This window comes from Podarcis raffonei, chromosome 11, assembly GCF_027172205.1.
Source record: "Podarcis raffonei isolate rPodRaf1 chromosome 11, rPodRaf1.pri, whole genome shotgun sequence".
NCBI classification, from domain to species: domain Eukaryota; kingdom Metazoa; phylum Chordata; class Lepidosauria; order Squamata; family Lacertidae; genus Podarcis; species Podarcis raffonei.
The window spans coordinates 64,083,157-64,104,745 of NC_070612.1; the positions used below are offsets into that span (position 1 = coordinate 64,083,157).

Below are 21,589 nucleotides of genomic sequence, written 5' to 3' on the forward strand. Positions count from 1 at the left end.
CCCCAGCCCGGCCGACGGCCCTCCTCCTCCCTGGGCTGCCCTGAGGGAGCGAGCGCGGCGCCCCGCCGGAGAGGCCCTGAGGCGGAGCTTCCAGGTGAGAGTCGGGGGGGTCTCGGGCCTGGCGGGGGGGGGGAGGTGCGCGCGCAGCCGAGACCCTCGCGGCCCCCCTCGGAGGAGACCCGGAGCCCACAAGGAGCGGCGCCCGCGCTCTCCCCGGGGGGGGGGGGTCGGGAGAAGCAGAAGCGGGCCGGGGCCTCGTTAACCCGCCAGGCGGCCGGTCTCGGCTTCCCCCTCGGGGCGGGAGCAGGGAGAGCCGCGGCGGGCCGCCTCCATTGCTGCTCGGAGCTCGCCTTCCCGCCCTCTCTCCGCTCCAGGTCCCTTCTCTGCCCGGAGGGGTCTCAAGACTCGGCAGCCTGGAGCGGAATTTGAACGATGGCAGACTAGTAAACAAGCATCTTTTGCTGCTTCCACTTCTCCGCTAAAATGAGTTGGAAAATATGTTAGTGTGTCATTGCTGCTGAGGCTGTGAGAGTCCCCAAGTCTTGTGATGGTGCAAAGAGGTACCAGTCTGGGATGCACACAATGTAGGATTTCAGCTGTTATGAATGGGCAGATTGTGTGCTTTTTTTTTGCTTTTTTTTAAACAGAAAGTGCTATAGTGTAGTTCTTTGGCATGTGAAAATGTCGAGTTGGGATTAGTTGCAGTATCATTCTGTTTCATTGATTTTTCTTGGTAACTTCATTCTTTCCTTGGGGAGAAAAACTTTGCTTACTTGAAACAGATCAGGTGTTCTTTAGGACTTTGAGCTAGACTTCTTGTGACACAAATCAGGAAAATGTTTCTTAATATTACTTGCCGTTAATTTCTACAGGAAGCATGTGTGTTAGTTCCCAGTTGCAATATACAGTGGTACCTCGGGTTAAGTACTTAATTCGTTCCGGAGGTCCGTTCTTAACCTGAAACTGTCCTTAACCTGAAGCACCACTTTAGCTAATGGGGCCTCCTGCCGCTGCCACCACCGCCGGAGCACGAATTCTGTTCTCATCCTGAAGCAAAGTTCTTAACCCAATGTACTATTTCTGGGTTAGCAGAGTCTGTAACCTGAAGGGTATGTAACCTGAGGTACCTCTGTACTTGCCATTTGGGGGCGGGGAGAGATAACTTTTTCCAATTGTGGGTTTCAGAAAATCAAACATTCATATAATGCTAACTGGACTACTGCAATGCGCTCTACGCAGGGCTACCTTTGAAGGTGACACAGAAACTACAACTAATCTAGAATGTGGCAGCTAGACTGGGGACTGGGAGTGGCCGCTGAGACCATATAACACCAGTCCTGAAATACCTACTTTGGCTCCCTGTACGTTTCCGAGCACAATTCAAAGTGTTGGTGCTGACTTTTAAAGCCCTAAATGGCCTTGGCCCTGTATGTATCGTTCATCCCAGACACTGAGGTCCAGCACCAAGGGCCTTCTGACAGTTCCCTCACAGAGAGAAGTGAAGCAGAGGGTCTTATAGTGAGGCAAAGGGTCTTATAGTGGCGCCCGCCCTGTAGAACGCCTTCCCATCAGATGGTCAACAAGATTAGTAACTATAAAGCCTTTAGAAGAAATCTGAAGGCAGCCTTGTATAGGGATGTATTTTAACATTTAATGTTTTATTATGTTTTTATCTATGTTGGAAGCCATCTAGAGTGGCTGGGGCAACCCAGTCAAATGGGTGAGATACAAATAAAATTATTTATTTATTTATTTTCCCTTAAATTTGGTCCATCCACTGCTTGTCAATCTAGTAAGCTAAATTGTACACCATAGTTCCCACTCCATTGTTTATTTATTTAATAGGTCTATTTCATTCTTTTTGACAGGAATTGTCAAAGTAGCTTACATTTATAAAACCCAACAGATACACACAAAAAATCATGTGCTCGGAAATGCAGGAGCAAGTATCAGATATTTCTTCCCATAGGGTAGTTGCTATAAGTTGGCTGGGAATGGGGAGCCTGGGGCCCAGTCCACCTGGACCATGCCCTCACAATATCTTGCCTGCCTGTCTCACTCCCTTTCCACAGTTGGCCCTGTGGGATTAGGGGAGCAGGGTATAGTTCAGCTCATGTCTATGGTTTAAGATATTCTCATCCAGACATTCTTACTTTTACGCACCTTTTATAATACTTTACCCCAGACTACATTTGCTTTTTCAAAGTAGGACTCTTGTTTTATTTGACTTCTAAATCAGAGCTGCCCTAAATCTTTTGTTGAGTTTGTCCCAAGCAACTACTGTTGGTAGCTATAACCTGTGTTCCTAATGTTGTATATTGATAATTGATTGATTGTAGTGCTTAAGAAACCTAGCTAAAAGGAAATAGTGCAGTGGGTAGAAGGAAATAATGTGCTAGCTGCTTTATTAAACCGTATGGAAATCTCAATATGGCAGATTCTGGTGTATTATTCTTATTGAAGAATACTCTTTAAAAGTAATATTACAGATTATGTTCATGTTTATTCTGCAAATGGTGCTAGGCAGAAGAAACATTTTGAAAGTGGCCTTGTTAAGACTTGACTTCATCAGCTCCTAATGAAACTGAAGTTTAACAAAGATGCATGGAAACATTACATAAAATATGGCTTTGTCACCACTTTTGAGTTTCCCATTAACTTCTGCTGAACAGATCAAATAGAGATAACATCTCTGAACTTAAATGACATTAGGCAGGATAAAATTTCACTATTTATGGGCTGTCCTTTGCTGCTGCCATGCTGGCTTCTAAAATGAATGGCAGAACACAACAGCTTTTCTCTGCTCTTGGATAGAATGGTTGGGGTGATTTATAACATAGAACACAACTACTTTTTAATATGATCATGAGACATCCAGAAAGTATAAAACAATACAGTTACATAAGAACAAGAATCATTTCCCAAATATAATTATAAATGAACCTCTTACATACGTACCTTAAGTATGTATTCAAACACAAAGAGAGTGGGTAATCTCATATACATTAAGTCTCATTTGAGACAAACTCACGCTCATCTCCTTCTCTGATCTTTCATATTTGTCAGTTTAAAATCCCTGTTCACAACAGTATGTCGTGGTGAACAGTAGAAAAATAGCCAATGCTATTCTCCATAACTGTGTTCAACCGGTGTTTCTGGATCACAACTAGGATTGTCCTCAGTATCAGCTGATGCTCTTGCTCTCGTTTTGAAAAGATACCCAGTGCTTCGTTTTTTAGGGGAAAAGGGTGCCAGTACTCACCATGAAGTTATTACAGTAAGTACCACATTTTGGGGAGGAAGGGTACCAGTACTGCGTACCCTTGAGTACCCCAGGGGAAAAAGCACTGAATATACCTATCCGTATTCCGCAAATTATTTTTTTATACTACTGTATACTGCACTAAAATGTTTAAATGTTCATTTGATTGTCCTTGAATCTTTCCACCACACTTGCCATCCTCTCTTGCCACACCCATGTGCCACTTTGAGAACCACTGTTCTATGCTATCCCCATCACTTTATTTCTCTGTATTTTCCATAACATATATATGTTATAATATATATTAGCTGATGTATAGTATGCTATTGCTTAACACTTGGCCAAATAATTCCTAGAAAGACTTCTGAGTAAGTGTATCAGTTTCTTTGAATGTAGCCCGTATAAATTGCTTCCTGTAGTCTGCCAGATATTTCCGTCATAAGAATTCCTATTCTGAGAGATTGTGTGCACCTTCAGAACTTTTGCTATGACTTCTAATCAGAACAAATTACAAATGGAGAACCAAGCAATCTTACAAAACCTACAATGAAAACAGGATCAGTAAAAAATACCACTGTCCCTCAGACCTTGTGGGGGCTGGACTATATTGGGGGGGATGAACGAATTCCTATGCCCCACAAATAACCCAGAGATGCATTTTAAATAAAATCACACATTCTACTCATGTAAAAGCACACTGATTCCCAGGCCGTCCGCGGGCCGGATTTAGAAGGTGAATGGGCTGGATCCGGCCCCCGGGCCTTAGTCTGCCTACCCTCGCTCTAATGCCTGGGAGAATCAGGCCAGGCACCAGGCAAGCAACCTGGGGGAACACATTCCAAAGTGAAGATGCAGTTACTGTAAAGCCCTTTCTCTGGCCATCTGCGTGATCTCAGATTCGAAGGCACGTGGTGAAGTTTCTCTAGCAGTGGTGTCCAAACGTTTTTCAAAGAGAGCCAGATTTGATGAAGTGAAGGGCCCAAATGGCCGACCAAAGTTGTTAACCCTTTTTTAGGATCGAAGTGTGTTTTTTTTAGGATTTTAGCCCAGGAAATAAACTGCCACAGGGGCCGGATTAAACCGACCAGCGGGCCGGATAGGGCCCCCGAAACGGACTTTGGACATGCCTGCTCTGTAGAGATGATGCTGTGAATTGCAGCAACCCTTTAAGAGACACCTCAAACCATTTTTAATGAGCAAGTAGGATTAGTATATAATGTATAGATGCCTGGATGTGAACTTCATGCAGGTCTGAATTGCGGAGTACACTATCCACTTGGAACAGTGTCTTTCAGAGATGTGGAAAGGTGGAATTGGCTGAGGATCCGTCACTGGACCTTTGTGGTGACACATAAACTTATCTGGAAACTTGTAATATTTCTTTCCCTGTTTGCAAGGAGCCTAAGCTCTATCTGGCGCTCTCCATTCCGCCTTGGGGTAGGCAAGAAAAACTTCAGCAGCGAACTCTCTATGGTTGGTTCCTCTGAGGGAATCATTAATCTCTGAGGAGAAAAAGCCTTTCATCCACGAAAGCAGTCTTCTGAAATTTTTTGAACTAAGGAAGGCCTCAGAACCAGAGAGGTGGTTCCCCCTACTCACTGGCACCTGTTCTGGGGAGAATCTTGGAGAATCCCCCAAGGCTGTGTGCCTGCAGTCTCCTCCTCTGCAGCAACATTGCAAGGAGCAAGGCTGCCCTGCGGAGGCGAAATCGTCCTGCATGCAGATGCAGTTGAAGGGCAGGAATGCGACTTAGGACACAGCAGTCACAGCTCAAATCTCCCAGTTGGTGCTGAGACCGAAAGTGCAGAGTGTGGGAAAGCACTAGAGCAACAGCAATCACATATCTAGGAGCTTTTGGGGTCTCCTGAAGAAATGCTGAGTTGCTGAAACAAAATGGCAGACAACAGAGCAAGCAGGCGGGGAACATGACGAGAATGAAATAGAAATGAAGAAGCTGGGAGGGAACAGCTAACAGGAAAACACAGTGAAAAAACTCATTCAGAATGATGATCTAGCAAACAGGATGAAGGAGAGGACTAGACAAGGGAAAATCCACAAAAAACAAGTGTTTCTTCCCACACAAGAGAGAGACACAAAGATGCAACCATCCCTTGCAGCAGGCAGGGTCAGTCTGGAGAAACGGGAGGGCTCGTCCCCTCTGGAAAGGACCTGGCAAGCTGAAGACCCTGCCTGTCTCCAGTCAGGAGGGTCATCCTATCAGGAATGGCGTCCCCCTCCATCTGGTAAACATTGCCGTGCGCCAGCCAGATAGTGGAGGTGTCAGTTGCCAAATGTGACAACAAGACATCTTCACTTGGTCACGGTTGGACCCGTGGCAGTCGTGAAACGCACCTGGTGCCTGGAGAATTTCAAACACTGTGCCTGGTACCTTCCCATCAGTGAGGATTTGTGGATTCTTTTTTTTTTAAAAAATACATTTTTATTAGTTTTACGTAAAGTTATACACAATAACTGTAACCATTCCAAAACATGAAAATAAAAAAGGTTCTTTCGAACCTGCAGACCTCCTTCCCTCCCTCCCTCCAGGGATTCCATTTCAAAAGGTTTATTCTTTTTTCCTGCGTCTTTTACCGTTATCCATCTATTACATAATCGTAGTAACCAAAGTTCATTTCACTTTACAAGTGTCATTGTATTCCTGCCAATGATTTCAGCTGTCTAAAGTGGTCTTTTAAATATATTTAAAAATTATTCCAGTCTTTTAAGAATACTTGGTCTTCCTTGTTTCTGATTTCCCCGTCAGTCTTGCTATTTCTGCGTATTCCATCAGCTTGGCCTGCCACTCTTCTCTGGTCGGTACTTCTCCTTCTTTCAATCTCTGGGCTAGAAGCATCCTTGCTGCCGTTATTGCATACATGAACAGTCTTTTATTTTGTTTTGGTAGTTCCTCACCTATTATACCTATCAAAAAAGCCTCTGGTTTTTTAACAAAAGTTTTCTTAAACATTTTCTTTTACTCATTATATATCATTTCCCAGAACACCTTTACCATTCCACAGGACCACCACATATGATAAAAGGTACCTTCTTTCCTTTTACATTTCCAGCACAAATTTGAGCTGGTTCTATACATTTTCGCAATTTTAATCGGAGTCAGATACCAACAGTACAGCATTTTCATATAGTTTTCTTTCAACGAACAGCAAGCTGTAAACTTCAATCCTCTTTCCATAACTTTTCCCATGATGAAAGTTGTAGATTATAACCAAAATCTCTTGCCCAATGTATCATCACTGATTTAACTTCTTCATCTTTAGTAAACCATTCCAAAAGTAATTTATACATTTTTGAAAATAATTTCACATTATTTTCCAACAGATCCCTTTCAAACCTTGACATCTCTGTCAAAACCCTTTTTGTGGAACCTCGGGTTACATACGCTTCAGGTTACAGACTCCGCTAACCCAGAAATAGTACCTCAGGTTAAGAACTTTGCTTCAGGATGAGAACAGAAATCATGCGGCGGCGGCAGGAGGCCCCATTAGCTAAAGTGGTACCTCAGGTTAAGAACTGTTTCAGGTTAAGCACGGACCTCTGAAACGAATTAAGTACTTAACCCGAGTTACCACTGTAATTTGAAAACATCATTTAATTGATGATATTGTAACCAATATGTTAATAACTTTATAATGTCTTCAAAAAATTCCAATTTTAATTGGTCTTCCACTTCTATTAGCAATTCTATGTAAGTTGCCTAACCACCTCTCATATTTATTTTTTAACCGATATTGTTTCTAATGGGGAGAGCCACCATGGTGTCCTCCACTCTAATAGATTTTTATACCTTTACCATACCTCGTAGATTGATTTTCTTAACAAGTTCAGGAATCCCTTATGCACTCTTGTTTTTCCATACCATCAATATGTGTGCCACCCATACCTGTTATCATGACCTAACATGTCTAATATATCTGTATTTTTAACACTATCCAATCCCAAAGCCAGCATAGGCAGGACGCTTCATAATATAACTTCAAGTCTGGCAGGGAGAAGCCACCTCTTTCTTTAGAGTCTATCAACAACTTATATTTAATCCTTGGTTTTTTCTCATGCCAGATAAATTTAGATATCATTTTTTGCCATTCTTTAAAGTGGCCTGCCCTACTGATCACAGGTATTGATTGAAACAGAAATAACATTCTTGGTAGCACATTCATTTTTATAACTGATATCCTTCCCCAGAATGATAAATTCATCCTTCCCCACAGCTCTATTTTTTATTTATTTATTTCCATGTAGGCATGTAATTGTCCTTAAAGATATTTATATTTTTTGTGGTTAACCACACCCTTAGGTATTTGACCTTCTTTTTTACACTTAATTCTGTGATCTGTTGTAGTAATTCTTAATAATAATAATAATAATAATAATAATAATAATAATAATAATAATTTATTATTTGTACCCCGCCCATCTGGCTGGGTTTCTCAGCCACTCTGGGCGGCTTCCATAGAAACAAAAAATACACTAAAATATCACAGATTAAAAACTTCCCTGAACAGGGCTGCCTTAAGATGTCTTCTGAATGTCAGGTAGTTATTTATCGCTTTGACATCTGATGGGAGGGCATTCCACAGGGCGGGCGCCACTACCGAGAAGGCCCTCTGCCTGGTTCCCTGTAGTTTTGCTTCTCGCAATGAGGGAACCGCCAGAAGGCCCTCGGCGCTGGACCTCAGCGTCGGGGCAGAACGATGGGGGTGGAGACGCTCCTTCAGGTATACTGGGCCGAGGCCGTTTAGGGCTTTAAAGGTCAACACCAGCACTTTGAATTGTGCTCGGAAATGTACTGGGAGCCAATGTAGGTCTTTCAAGACCGGTGTTATGTGGTCTCGGTGGCCGCCCCCAGTCACCAGTCTAGCTGCCGCATTCTGGATTAGTTTCCGAGTCACCTTCAAAGGTAGCCCCACGTAGAGCACATTGCAGTAGTCCAAGTGAGAGATAACTAGAGCATGCACCACTCTGGCGAGACAGTCCGCGGGCAGGTAGGGTCTCAGCCTGCGTACCAGGTGGAGTTGGTAGATAGCTGCCCTGGATACAGAATTTACCTGCGCCTCCATGGACAGCTGTGAGTCCAAAATGACTCCCAGGCTGTGCACCTGGTCCTTCAGGGGCACAGTTACCCCATTCAGAACCAGGGAGTCCTCCACACCTGCCCGCCTCCTGTCCCCCAAAAACAGTACTTCTGTCTTGTAAGAATTCAACTTCAATCCATTAGCCGCCATCCATCCTCCAACCGCCTCCAGGCACTCACACAGGACCTTCACCGCCTTCACTGGTTCTGATTTGAAAGAGAGGTAGAGCTGGGTATCATCTGCATATTGATGGACACCCAGTCCAAACCCCCTGATGATCTCTCCCAGCGGCGTCATATAGATGTTAAAAAGCATGGAGGAGAGGACGGAACCCTGAGGCACCCCACAAGTGAGGGCCCAGGGGTCTGAACACTCATCCCCACCACCACTTTCTGAACACGGCCCAGGAGGAAGGAGCGAAACCACTGTATAACAGTGCCCCCAGCTCCCAGCCCCTCTAGACGGTCCAGAAGGATGTTATGGTCAATTGTATCAAAGGCCGCTGAGAGATCCAGCAGAACTAGGAAACAACTCTCACCTTTGTCCCTAGCTCGCCGGAGATCATCAACCAGCGCGACCAAGGCAGTTTCAGTCCCATGATGAGGCCTGAATCCCAATTGGAAGGGATCCAAATGGTCCGCATCCTCCAGGCGTGCCTGGAGTTGTTCAGCAACCACACGCTCAATCACCTTGCCCAAGAATGGAAGATTTGAGACTGGGTGATAGTTGGCCATACTGGCCGGGTCTAAAGATGGTTTTTTAAGAAGCGGTTTAATGACCGCCTCTTTCAGCGGATCTGGGAATGTTCCCTCACAGAGGGAAGCATTCACCACCCCACAGAGCCCATCGCCCAGCCCTTCCCGGCTTGCTTTTATTAGCCAGGATGGGCAAGGATCAAGGAGACAGGTGGTTGGTTTCACGCGTCCAAGCAGCCTGTCCACATCCTCGGGGGTAACGGATTGAAATTGATTCCATGCAACTTGACCAGACAGAGCTCTAGCACTCTCCCGCCCCAGCCCTGCTCCCACGGTGGTGTCTAGCTCCTTCCGAATGTGAGTGATTTTATCTGCAAAAAACTTTGCAAAATCGTTGCAGGAGATCTTGGGGTCTTTACAAGGCCCCGGTGGTAAAGGTGGTTCTGTAAATTGCGAACCACCTGAAAGAGTCTCCTGCTACTATTTTCTGCAGATGCAATAGAGGTGGCGAAGGAAGTCTTCTTCGCCGTCGCTATCGCCACATGGTAGGCTCGACGTTGAGCTCTAACCTGTGTCCGGTCAGATTCGGAGTGAGTTTTCTGCCACCGACGCTCTAGCCGTCTCAGCGATTGTTTCATCGCCCTCAGCTCCGAAGAAAACCACGGGGCTGTCCGGGCTCCATGCAATCGGAGAGGGCGCTTCGGAGCCAGACAGTCGATAGCCCTGGTTAACTCCGCATTCCAGCGGGCCACCAGGGAATCAGCTGAAAGGCCATCAACATGGGACAAAACATCCCCTACCACTCTTCGGAAACCATTTGGATCCATTAAGTGGCGGGGGCGGACCATCCGAATTGGTCCCACCTCCCTGCAGAGGGGAAGGGTCGCAGAGAAGTCCAGTTGCACCAGGAAGTGATCTGACCATGGCACTTCTTTTGTTTCACTTTTACTTAGTGTCAGATCACCCACGTCACTAGAGGTGAACACCAGGTCTAAGGCATGTCCATGACTATGAGTTGGGCCAAACTTATTCAGGGACAGCCCCATGGAGGCCATGCTTTCCACGAAGTCCCAAGCAGCCCCTTGTAAGGTCGTGTCGGCATGGATGTTAAAATCCCCTAGGACAACCAAACTAGGTGTCTCCAGGAGAAAATCCGCCACGACCTGAAGCAGCTCGGACAGGGAATCCTTGGTGCAGCGGGGAGGTTGGTACACCAAAAGGAATCCTGTACTGCCCCTATTGCCCAACTTCCAGAACATGCACTCAGAAAACTGGATCTTCCCAGTAGGACGCCCGGTGCAAGCTAGTGAGTTCCTAAAAATCACTGCAACCCCCCCTCCCCGCCCACATGACCTGGGTTGCTGTGTGTAAGAGAAACCTGGTGGGCAAGCAGCGGCAAGGACAGGCCCATCTGCTTCCTCCAACCAGGTCTCTGTCACACATGCCAGGTCAAATCCTCCATCCACAATCAGGTCGTGGATGGCAGTGGTTTTATTCATCATTGACCTGGCATTACACAGCAACACCTTCCGGTCATGTGGATTTCCCCTGTTGATTCCAGTATCCATCCGGTCAAGGCCAGACCTGGAGGCAGGGATAGTCTTCAAACGACGACTAAACCTACCTCCTCGGTAATGACATGGTCTGGTCTTAGCGTAACTCCGCCTGCTGCCCGTGATCACTGAGATCGGATGTCCCAGTGCTTCCCCCCCTGTGGAACTTGTCCCAGCCATCGTGTTGGCCGGGCCCCACTCCCAGGCAGCCCTGATCCCGCCCCTTAAAACAAAACACAAACTATACAGAACCAATAAAACAACAACAACAACAAAAGGAACAGAACAATTATACTAAAATTAATCCCCAACCAAATATCCATTACACCCACCCACCCCCAACAAAGGAAAAAATAAAAAAAAAAATTGCCACCGACTGCTTGAGGACATTTTAAAGCACATTAACCACCTGGAACAGGGAAGCAATGGCAGAACAATTCCCACACTTCCCCAAAAGTTTGTTCCAAATAAGGGCCTGGGCCAGTTGGAGAAGGCCCTGGAAGGGAGCAGGCCCTGCAGTCCTCACCCAGCCGATGGTCCGAGGCCTCACTGCAGCAGGAGTCCCTTTATAGCTGGGAGAGAGGGCCTGGCCCACACCCCCGGGCCAGTTGGAAATGGTCTTGGAAGGGAGCAGGCCCTGCAGTCCTCACCCAGCCGATGGTCCGAGGCCTCACTGGAGCAGGAGTCCCTTTATAGCTGCGAGAGAGGGCCTGGCCCACACCCCTGGGCCAGTTGGAAAAGGCCTTGGAAGGGAGCAGGCCCTGCAGTCCTCACCCAGCCGATGGGTGAGGACAGTAGATTATACTGTCATATTTTTCACCAAAATTTTGTTTTTTATTTTATTAAGCTTAAAACCAGCAACTTGTTGAAACTCCTGAATCTTTTCTAATACCTTTGGTACACTTACCAAAGGTTCCTCCACTGTTATTACAAGGTCATCTGCAAAGGCTTTCAGTTTGTATTCTCTATTCCCCACCATAATTCCTTTTACTCCATCATCTGCCCTTATGTTCCTTGCTAGGATTTGTGGATTCAAATAGTAATCAAGCACTGGCATTGGAAGAAGTTGGCATTGCTAGTGGTTCTTGTAAGCCCTTTTAGGCTGAAGAGCTGGATAGAAAGTTTGCATCAGTACAAAGAAACTTCTCGTTCTGAGCTTTCCCCAGATCAGGTTTGTGGGGTTTGATCATGTCATGAATCCAAAGTGAGTGTCTTCTGCTATTTTTGTGGCCATTGAGCACACTCATTTGTTGACAGGCGGTTCCCGTTTTGCATCTATAGCATAACATATTGTATGGGATTTCAGTTTGAGCTTTTTAATTTGGTTTTCAAATTATCAAGATAAGGTGTTTTTTGGTGTGTGTTTTGAGACTCTTACTTGAAAAAGTGTATAGTTCCTTCCAGATGCATTATCATCTCCAAACTTGATTTACTATGCTCCATTCTTGACTGTTCATCAGTTAAAATAATTCTTGGAAAAGCCGAATTGTACTGTATGCAGAAGAGCCACCTGGACTGTGAAACAGCAATATCTTTAGAGCAGGGACAGGGAATCTGTGGCTTCCAGGTGTTGTCTGATTACCGCTCTCTTGACCAATGTCCATGCTGTCTGGTAATGATGGGAGTTAGAGTACAACATCTGGAAAGCCGCAGGTTCCCCATTTCCTGCTTCAGAGAGAAAGAAGATCTGTTAGGAAGTTGCCTAATTGGTTTCAACCTGACTATTTTTTCTTAACTTGGATGCAACAAACAGAGCTGCTTAACAGATGCCTAAAACCATTCTATTGACGAACTTGAATTATTTATCCTAATATTGCTTTTGAAATAACTAAAATATATCACTTAGAATTTGAACTGCTTTAAAAATTACCAACTTAAGAGTTCATAGGAAGCACTGTTAATAGTAGGTAAGTCCTTTATTTAACATGCTCCTATTTCTTAATAAAAACAGAAAGAGGGTAATTTCTGCAGTGGTACTACTAACAGTAAAATTCTCTTCCTGGACAAATTATCCTGGCATTGACATTCCTTCCAATGTATACGCTGATGTTACTCTATATGCTATATGCTTTCTTTTCTTACCTGACTGTATAGACTTGTATGTTGGCTTTTTATTTTTGTAAACAGCTTTCAATAAAACTTTAAGTTGAAGAAATGTGTATACATTTCTTAAATAAGTATGTAGCTTTGTTTGAAATTACTGGCTTCTCAGAAAGATATAAGCGCTGACCAAGTGCTAACCTATAACAACCTAACATTTGCCTAACATTGAAAAAGAAAAATAGAATGACAAGTCTTTAAACGAGAATCAGTTGGGTGATAGCATACTTCACAATGGACCCATTGAAAAATGGACTTAAATTAGTAATGTTTGCTGATTTTGGTGGCTAATTCTTGGTTTGATGGAACTTAGCATGTTTAGCTTAGATGTGAAAAGTTTTTTTGTTCTGCAAATGTAGACAGGCAAATGAATCCCTGGTCTGTTAGTGTTTGATAACATGCATGTATGGGAATCTTACTAGAAGCTCACACTTTTCTCTCTTATTTCAGATTGGAAGATGAATAATCTTTCGTTTAGTGAACTGTGCTGCCTATTCTGTTGTCCACCATGTCCAGGAAAGATTGCTTCCAAACTGGCATTTTTGCCCCCAGATCCTACATACACACTGATGTGTGATGAAAGTGGGAGTCGCTGGACTCTACATCTTTCTGAACGAGCAGACTGGCAATACTCCTCTAGAGAAAAAGATGCCATTGAATGTTTTATGACTAGAACCAGCAAAGGTAACAGGATTGCCTGCATGTTTGTGCGTTGTTCCCCTAATGCCAAGTATACTTTGCTCTTCTCGCACGGGAATGCTGTTGACCTGGGCCAAATGAGCAGCTTCTACATAGGACTTGGTTCACGGATTAACTGCAACATATTTTCATATGATTATTCTGGATATGGAGCAAGTTCTGGAAAACCAACCGAGAAGAATTTATATGCTGACATCGATGCTGCTTGGGTAGCTCTCAGAACAAGGTAAATAGAAATGCATTATTTGTATGTGTATATGCATATGTATTTATGTTTAATTTGGATAAATGTTTCCATTTAATCAGGTGAGCTTTGTACATCAGTAGTCTGTCCCATATTTTGCCCTTTCACCTATCAGGAAGAGAGAGAGAATAATACTAATTCATTAAATAGCAAAGAAAAATAACAGTTTATATTGGCAGAACCCATAGCAAATGGATTAGTTATTTAGTAATTTTACATCAGGAAGGAGAGCCAAGTGAGAGTCTTCTTGCTCAAATTCTTACTGCTGATTCATCTGTTTAGAAAATATATATTTCTGTTCTGAAACTGAACCATTTCAGTCCAGTGGAGATTGAGTGTTTGAATGTTTCCTTATTTCAGAAAAGAATCTGCAGATATGTAGAGTCTGCATATTAAGAACTGGAATTCTAGCCAGCCTTCTTTCTGGCTTGCATACCTATAGCCATTCATTTGTGTTTACCAACACTGGGGGTCCTTTTCTAAACAAATGGCTCTGAATTCTTAAAAGGCAACTTTTCAGTCCAGCTGACTTTAAGCACGTCTTGCAAATCTTAGGTTTCCTGTTCGCCGCCATCTTTCCATTCACTTACATTTACATACATCTGTGTATACAATCAGACACAAGCACACCTACTAATTTTCTGATAAATTCCAATTTATCTCCTCCCCACTTTCTTCTTGTAATTGTGGCTGTCGCTCCTCACTCTTCAAGGATGGAAGAGACACTTGTTTCTCCATGATGTTTTTGACCCAAAGAGTGAGCACTCTGCAGCTGTGTGTACAGCCTCTCTGACCAGTAAGGGTTAAGCTGTGCGTGTGTCACACGTTCCAGGCTGGAAACAGCACTTTTGAAAGACAAAATAGAGTTTGTGGAGACCAGGACATGTTATTTACCTTGGACCAATTGCTATTGGTCCTAGTAAGTAGTGAATTGCTTCTTCAACTGTCACTGCAAGAAACAGGCAACATTTGTGAAAACCTGAAACTCAAATCTCTCAAATGTCTACTGAAGTTAGATACAGTGGTGCCTCGCTAGACGAAAAGAATCCGTTCCGTGATTCTCTTCGTCTAGCGGTTTTTTCGTCTTGCGAAGCAAGCCCATTGACAGCTTAGCGGATTAGCGCTACAGCTGTCAAGCGGCTTTTCGCGATCAGCTGTTAAGCGGCTTATCAGCGGAACAGCTGATAAGTGGCTTAGGAAAAGGGCGAAAAAACCCCGCGGGGGGACGCAAGATTTTTTCGTCTTGCGAAGCAACCCCATAGGGAAATTCGTTTTGCGAAGCGCCTCCAAAACGGAAAACCCTTTCGTCTAGCGGGTTTTCCATCTTGCGAGGCATTCGTCTTGCGGGGCACCACTGTATTGTTTAAAAGTTGAACAACTAAGGGTGCTTTCTGATCAAATAGTTAAGATTTCTTTAATATGAGGAGGCTGTTGTTTGTCCTTCATTTAAAGGAAATATACATTTAGACTGGTTGATATTTCTGAGGCATTGTGCAGAGATTAACTACTTTCTGCATTCATTATCTACAGGTGAATTTTTAAGACCTTTCTACTGCCAGGTATTTATCCTCTGCAGTGATCTAACATTTTAATTACTTGAAAATAAATCTAAGAGTAGGAAGAAGCTTTTAGGCTTGGTTCTGCTCTACCTTCTAACCTTTTTTCCACCTGGTAGAACATTTGCATTTTAAATACTTGCATATATAGAGATTTATGAGTAAAAATAGAGCTATATTTTTATTGTATAGGTTTCTGCATAAAATAGTGTAGAAAAAATGTGCAAATTGTATATTTTGCTAAGATTTGTGCAGCTTTTTTGTGTTCTGATACTTACTAGGAACTGGTCATGCACGTATTGACTAGAAGTGTGTAGGTAAAACTGGGTGTTAAGTGAAAGGATCTGGTAGTTGCACAGATACTGCAAAACATTCCCTGTCCTACAAGTTCCTGGGAGTCTTTCTCAGAAACCTTTTGAATTCATATGGCTCCAAACATTTAGGGATCAGTGATTCAGTGTCGTGTGAGTGGGTGTCAGCTCCTCTCTTGAGACTTCTCCTGTCTGCCTTTCCCTGTCCCTGTGGGACCACCCATAACAGATTGGGGAGGGCTTGAGGGGGAGAAGAAGCTGAACGTCTGGTTGTACAAGTAGATTTCCTTTGCACAAGAGAATGAACATCATTGAGTGTCACCTTAAGAGATTTATTTTATAGCAATAAGGGCTAGTTTTTGATAGTCATGAGTAACACATATATGGTAGTTGAGTGGTGGTATTAAAACAACTTGATAATGAGGCAAGACAGGCATTTTTTGGGAGGGTTTCCTATCTTTGGTAAATTCAAATTTGGAAGTGAGACTTAAATTTGAACAGAGAAAGTGATAGTTGTGGTGTGCAAGTATATTAAGTTTGTTACAAAAGTAGAACATTACTGAGGATTCTGTGTTGTGGTAGTCAAAGATCCTAAGCTTAAAAGCTGCATATTGAAAGCTTTGGGTATGGTTCCAAAGTTACAAGCCTGCCTCCCCCACTCCACCATTATTCACCTGCCGTTTTTCTTTTTACCCTAAGATTTATATGCCTGCCAAAATAATTATACCAAAGAACATTCACAATATGCACTCATATAGGTTGTGAGGCTAACACCAACATTTTCTTTATTGTTTCCTCCTTTCTAATATGGAGCTAGGAAACAGAAGAGAGAATGGAAAAAACCTCTTCATCCTAAAATTGTTTCCTAAACATTTTTAATGATTCATTATCTACAGTCTGGCTGCCCATAACTTTTATAATAAATGGTATTGTCAATATACTGTAGGCAGTGCCATGAGCCCCTTGATTATAGAAGTCTGCCATTTTAGCCAGTCGACATTAAATTAGTATCGCTCTTTCAAAGACCTAAGCACAAGCTATTCAAAATCATATTGCTGTAATTTAACTGGTGTGTACTCTGCACCAACTGCCATAATAATCATTCTCTCCATATTGTGTATGTTCAGGCATGAGTACTGCTGCATAAAACAGCACCTCTCATTCATGCAAGGGGGTATTGGTAGCCTTGGAGTACCCCAGGGTTTGCCAAAGTACAATTTCTTGCCTTTGGAGAAAATTAGTTGATGCTGTAAAACACCCACACACACCCTTGCGCCTGTATTTTATTAATGATTGGTTTCAAGTATTGTACCGTATTGGCCCGAATATAAGCCCCACCTGCAAATAAGCCCCACCTTTAAAATTCAAGGCTTATTTGCGGGTGTGGCCCGCCTCCCAGCACTACCGCCCTGAACGGGGGTAGCTGGCGCTGAACGCCCCTCTCCCCAAGCCGGCACCGATGCTCGATTTTGAGTGTGCTGTGCACCCGCCTCCTGGCACTACCGCCCTGGGTGGAGGGGGAGCAGCTGGCGCCGGCACTTGCTTCCGAGTGCGCTGCGTGCCTGCCTCCCGGCTCTACCACCCTGAATGGGGGGCAGCCAGCGCCCTGTTCCCCAAGCCAGTGCTTTGTTCCAAGTGCGCTGCGTTCCCACCTCCCAGCTCTACCGCCCTGAAAACTTAGTGTTCTATGGCCAGTGAACAGTTAGTTTGCAGGTGGTGATGGAATAGAAAACTGGGTGGATAGGAGAATGAAGTACCACGCAGAAGGGATGACTGGCTGCTGGCATGGCCAGTGAACAAGAGCTCTCCAAACTGCCATATTTTGCTGCCGATCCCACCAGTGTATCCTGCTTTCTAGCTTTGTTTCATGTTTGATACAATGAGTGCCTATTGGGTTTGAGTTGGTTGCAGTATGAAGGAAAAATGTTTTCTGTGTCTAAAAGGAGCAATTGGAGAGTAACTGGAAGGTTTGAGTCCCTCTTAGTTTGCTTGTCCAACTTCACAAGAGACACCACGCTAACAGTAAGTGTTAGCACTTGTATAGTGAATTCAGGTGTTCAGAATGTTTCACACGGGTTCCCTAGTTGTAACCCTAACGACCCTACCAGATGGCTTTCCTCAACCTGGTGCCTGCCTCCAGGTGCTTTGGATTGCAGCTCCCTCCAGCCACATTGCCAATGGGGTTGGTGAAGCTCAGAGAGGGAGGACCTTCCGCAGCATGAAGATTCACGGGGAACCTTCTAGAGGGGTCCTGCCAATGGTGGGTGCAGTCAGAGGCAAAAGTGGGTGGACTCTTAACCTTGTTACAGTTGGCTACATTTCAGTCAAGCAAAAATCAGGTTTCTGTGCACACATTATCACAGTTGAAGGTCAAGGTTTTTGCTAGGCAGAAGCACTTGCAGAGATCCCAAAGCAGGCCAGTAAAGGGGGTCACCCAGAGGGAGTCCTGAGAGTCAGATAGAGAAGCCTGGAGGTCCACTGTGGAATTTGCTCCCACAAGATGTGGTAGTGTCCATTAACGTGGACAGCTTTAAAAGAGACTTCCCCATATCCTATGTTTTGCCTCCCCTGTCAGAGGCATCTCTCTACGTACCAGTTGCTGGCAATAACAAGTCAAGAGCTGTTGTGCTCCTGTGTTCTCTGCATCTAATTGTCCAGTGTAAGAACAGGATGCCAGACTAGATGGGCCTTTGGCCTGATCCAGAACAGCTCTGGTACATTTCCCCTTCTTCCTTTCTCACAGTTGATTCCAGCGGCATAGCAGAATGGCTTGACTTCCTTCAGTTCAATAGTAGCCTGCTGTGTGGCATTGAAGGGGAGCAACACTGGGAAGTATTTAAGGGGTTCTCTGTAGCCTGGATACAGCCACTTGTAATATTTCTTCATAGAAATGTATTTGCCTGCCTTTTTATTACCTTCCCCTTCTGGCACACCCTCCAAGATAGGTAATAAGGCTTGGATATGGTTTTGGTTGCCCCTTTTAGACTAGTTTAGAAAATGTGTGTTTGTAAATAGTTTTTATTCCTGAATTTGAGAAAGAAATACAGACACTTCTGCCATGCAAGTAGTGAATGCCACTTTTATACAGCATGTCCGGGCTGTTTTTAAAAAGGAGCAGCATCTGCTGCATTTATTGGGTCTCAGAAGTATCATGTTTTACCTACACCTTAAAAAACCCCCTATTTTTAAAAGCAATTAATTTTATCACAAATTGCAGTATTTGCAGAAATCAAGTTATTTCCTGCCAAGTTTGTTACACTTGATGAAAGAAGGAAAAATGATTTATGTTTTGGAGTTTGTATGAGTTTTCTGAAGTGAACATTTGTATATTCAGTAATTTTACTCATGGAATAACGTGCTACTTACTTATTCAGGTACGGAATCCGCCCTGAAAATGTGATTATATATGGACAAAGTATAGGAACGGTGCCATCTGTGGATCTTGCTGCTCGTTATGAAAGTGCTGCTGTAATTCTTCATTCTCCTCTGACCTCTGGAATGCGTGTAGCTTTTCCTGATACCAAGAAGACCTACTGCTTTGATGCATTTCCAAAGTAAGCTGTAGTATTTTCATACAGTTAGATGAACCATCTAGTAAGCACTTCGTAAACAATGAGTAGGGAAGTCACTAAGCTTAAAATAAAGAAGCCTTAATCAGTTCAAAGCTGCTTGATTTTGATTTTTGCTGTGAATGAGACTGTTTAAAATGTTGTGGTTAAAACAATTCCCCGCCCCCCCCCCCCCGTCGTCAAACTGGTAACTTCCATATGAATACTTAATACTTTCTAGTATGCCTCAACAGTCTCTCTGTTGGCATTGTGTCAGTTAAATAAGGCACACTTCAGATAAACAAAGAATTCAAAGCTAACAGGTGATAGCCAATATCCGCTAGGGTGGAGGGGCTTACCCTTCCTCTCAAGAGCCTGCACTCCCCACATCTGCTCTGGAGGGACCACCAACATGCTGGATCAGATTTGGCAGGCATACAGGCAGCTGCCAGGGGGCTTGGAAGGGGGCGCCTCAGTCTTCTCACCAAAGCCCACCCCCCTCACAGGCAGGCCCAGCTGGATATTGCCCAGTGTATATCAACAAATGTTCCAAGGATGGCTGTTTGTGAAGTTGTATACCTTTGCATACTGATTTGTTTTTTTGTGTTCCTATAGCATTGACAAGATCTCTAAAATTACATCCCCGGTGTTAATAATCCATGGGACTGAAGATGAAGTGATTGACTTTTCACATGGCCTAGCATTATTTGAGCGCTGCCAAAGACCCGTTGAGCCACTGTGGGTAGAAGGGGCAGGACACAATGATGTTGAGCTTTATGGACAGTACCTTGAAAGATTAAAACAGTTTGTATCACAGGAACTGGTGAATTTGTAAATTGCTTTATATATTATTTGCTGTTGAATTTCATGGCAGAACTGTAGATCTTTATAGCCACAGCATAAAACCTGATGGTTTTGTTTTCAAATTGGGTCAGTTGCCTTCAAGCGTGTACAGGTAATGATTTGTAAACCTAATTAATGAAGATTTTAATACCAGTATTAGCTGGAACAGTGGATGTTGGGGACAAGCTTGTGTAGTTCATCTATTTTTTGCAAGTTTTCTTAGACTAATACATAAGTCAATTTGAAAGTTTTTCTTAAGATGTACAAAAACCATAGAAAGGAAGGAAAATTTTAATTATGTAAAATCAAATGCTGTAAAAGTGTTGCCAAATGCTTTAGCATATCAAACAAGTTTATATACAATATTTTTAAAACATCTCAAACTGTACTGTGATCTACTCTGTTGCACAGGTATAATTGAAGCAGTTGTAAAGTATAAATAGGCATTATATTTGAAGGAATAGGAAAAAGGAAAAACAACCACTGGAATTTACAGGCCCTATTATATAGGGAGCAAGTCAAAACATGTGTTTTATTATCTTTCATGTCTTGTTCTCAATGTTTTTCTCTTTTCCTAAGTGACTAATGGCCAAAAATGCTTATTTAGCCATTTGTGTTGCTCTGCAAAACAAAGGCACAAAATTGTGATTTTTAGAACTACCCCTGTTAACAGGGTACATATTAAAGCAACTAAATGCAGTGGTTTCTCTTAAATCGGTATGAAATATGAATATCATTGTAAGTGGCCATTTGAAAATCATCATGTAAAGAAACAGAACTTGGATAATAATAAACTAATATTTCTCTAACTTTTTTGTACTGGCAAACATGCAAAGTTGCAGTTGTCATTTCAGATTTGATTTGAATGTTTGTAAGTGTAGGACTAATTGTTTCAATTATTATGAAAAACCTACTAATGTACTCCTATATAGTGAAATGAATGTTGACAACTCATAGTAAAATAAGTTGCCTTTCCCTTGAAATTTTTTTGCTTGAATAAAATATAAAATAGACCTAAAATGTAGCCTAATTTGTAAACAAAGTAATACTCAAATACACACTGTGCTTCTCATTTTAAAGCCTTACATAGTTTACTTGTTCAGCTCGTTTTTGTGATTGTCTGGGGAAAATGTATTCTGTATTGTGAATGCCTAGATTCTGATATGTTTAACTCAAATAACAGAAATTCCACACACTTGATACTGAGCTTTTCCTGCAAAGCATAAACAGCAAAGTTCCTGACATAGCACAATTCCCTATGTGACTAAAACATCTTGCCAAAATCTGCTGCTTCCATTATCTTGACCTCTTTCTCCAGCTCTTTGCTATTTTCATAATCCATTTCTACTTGAGAGAGTCAGCTTGTCTCAGTATACACTTTGCTTAAATGAAGTCATGCTAGCATTTAATTAAAGCTTAGAGTAGCTTTAATGTTTTCATAAATGAAGGAGTGGACATATTAAGCATACAGGGTAAATGATTTATGGCTTCTCACAGTGCGTAGCAAATATGCTGAAGTTACTGGTTGGATTCAGAGGTGTATCCTATTGGTCCGTCCTACTGTATATAAACAAACATCATGCAATATAGTAACACATTTTGTGCCCCTCCCCAATAAACAGAACAAATTATGCCATGATCTCCGTCCTTGTTGCAGGCAGTCCCCCTGTTCCACCTGCATCGCA

The 21,589-nt window shown here is 43.2% G+C and overlaps 1 protein-coding gene across 2 annotated transcripts; it reads left to right on the plus strand.

Annotated features, from left to right (window-relative positions):
• The first annotated feature begins 32 nt into the window (after positions 1 to 32).
• On the plus strand, positions 33 to 20,989 carry ABHD17B (abhydrolase domain containing 17B, depalmitoylase). Of its 2 annotated transcripts, none has more exons than XM_053407787.1 (4): positions 33 to 94; positions 13,154 to 13,628; positions 18,888 to 19,067; positions 19,677 to 20,989. In XM_053407787.1, the coding sequence occupies exons 2-4, from the start codon at positions 13,162 to 13,164 to the stop codon at positions 19,894 to 19,896; spliced, it is 867 nt and encodes a 288-aa protein (XP_053263762.1). In that variant the 5' UTR covers positions 33 to 94; positions 13,154 to 13,161; the 3' UTR covers positions 19,897 to 20,989. The 2 variants fall into 2 exon arrangements, with proteins under 2 accessions (XP_053263762.1, XP_053263763.1); XM_053407788.1 differs by lacking the exon at positions 33 to 94 and adding an exon at positions 11,627 to 11,774.
• Positions 20,990 to 21,589: the final 600 nt, after the last annotated feature.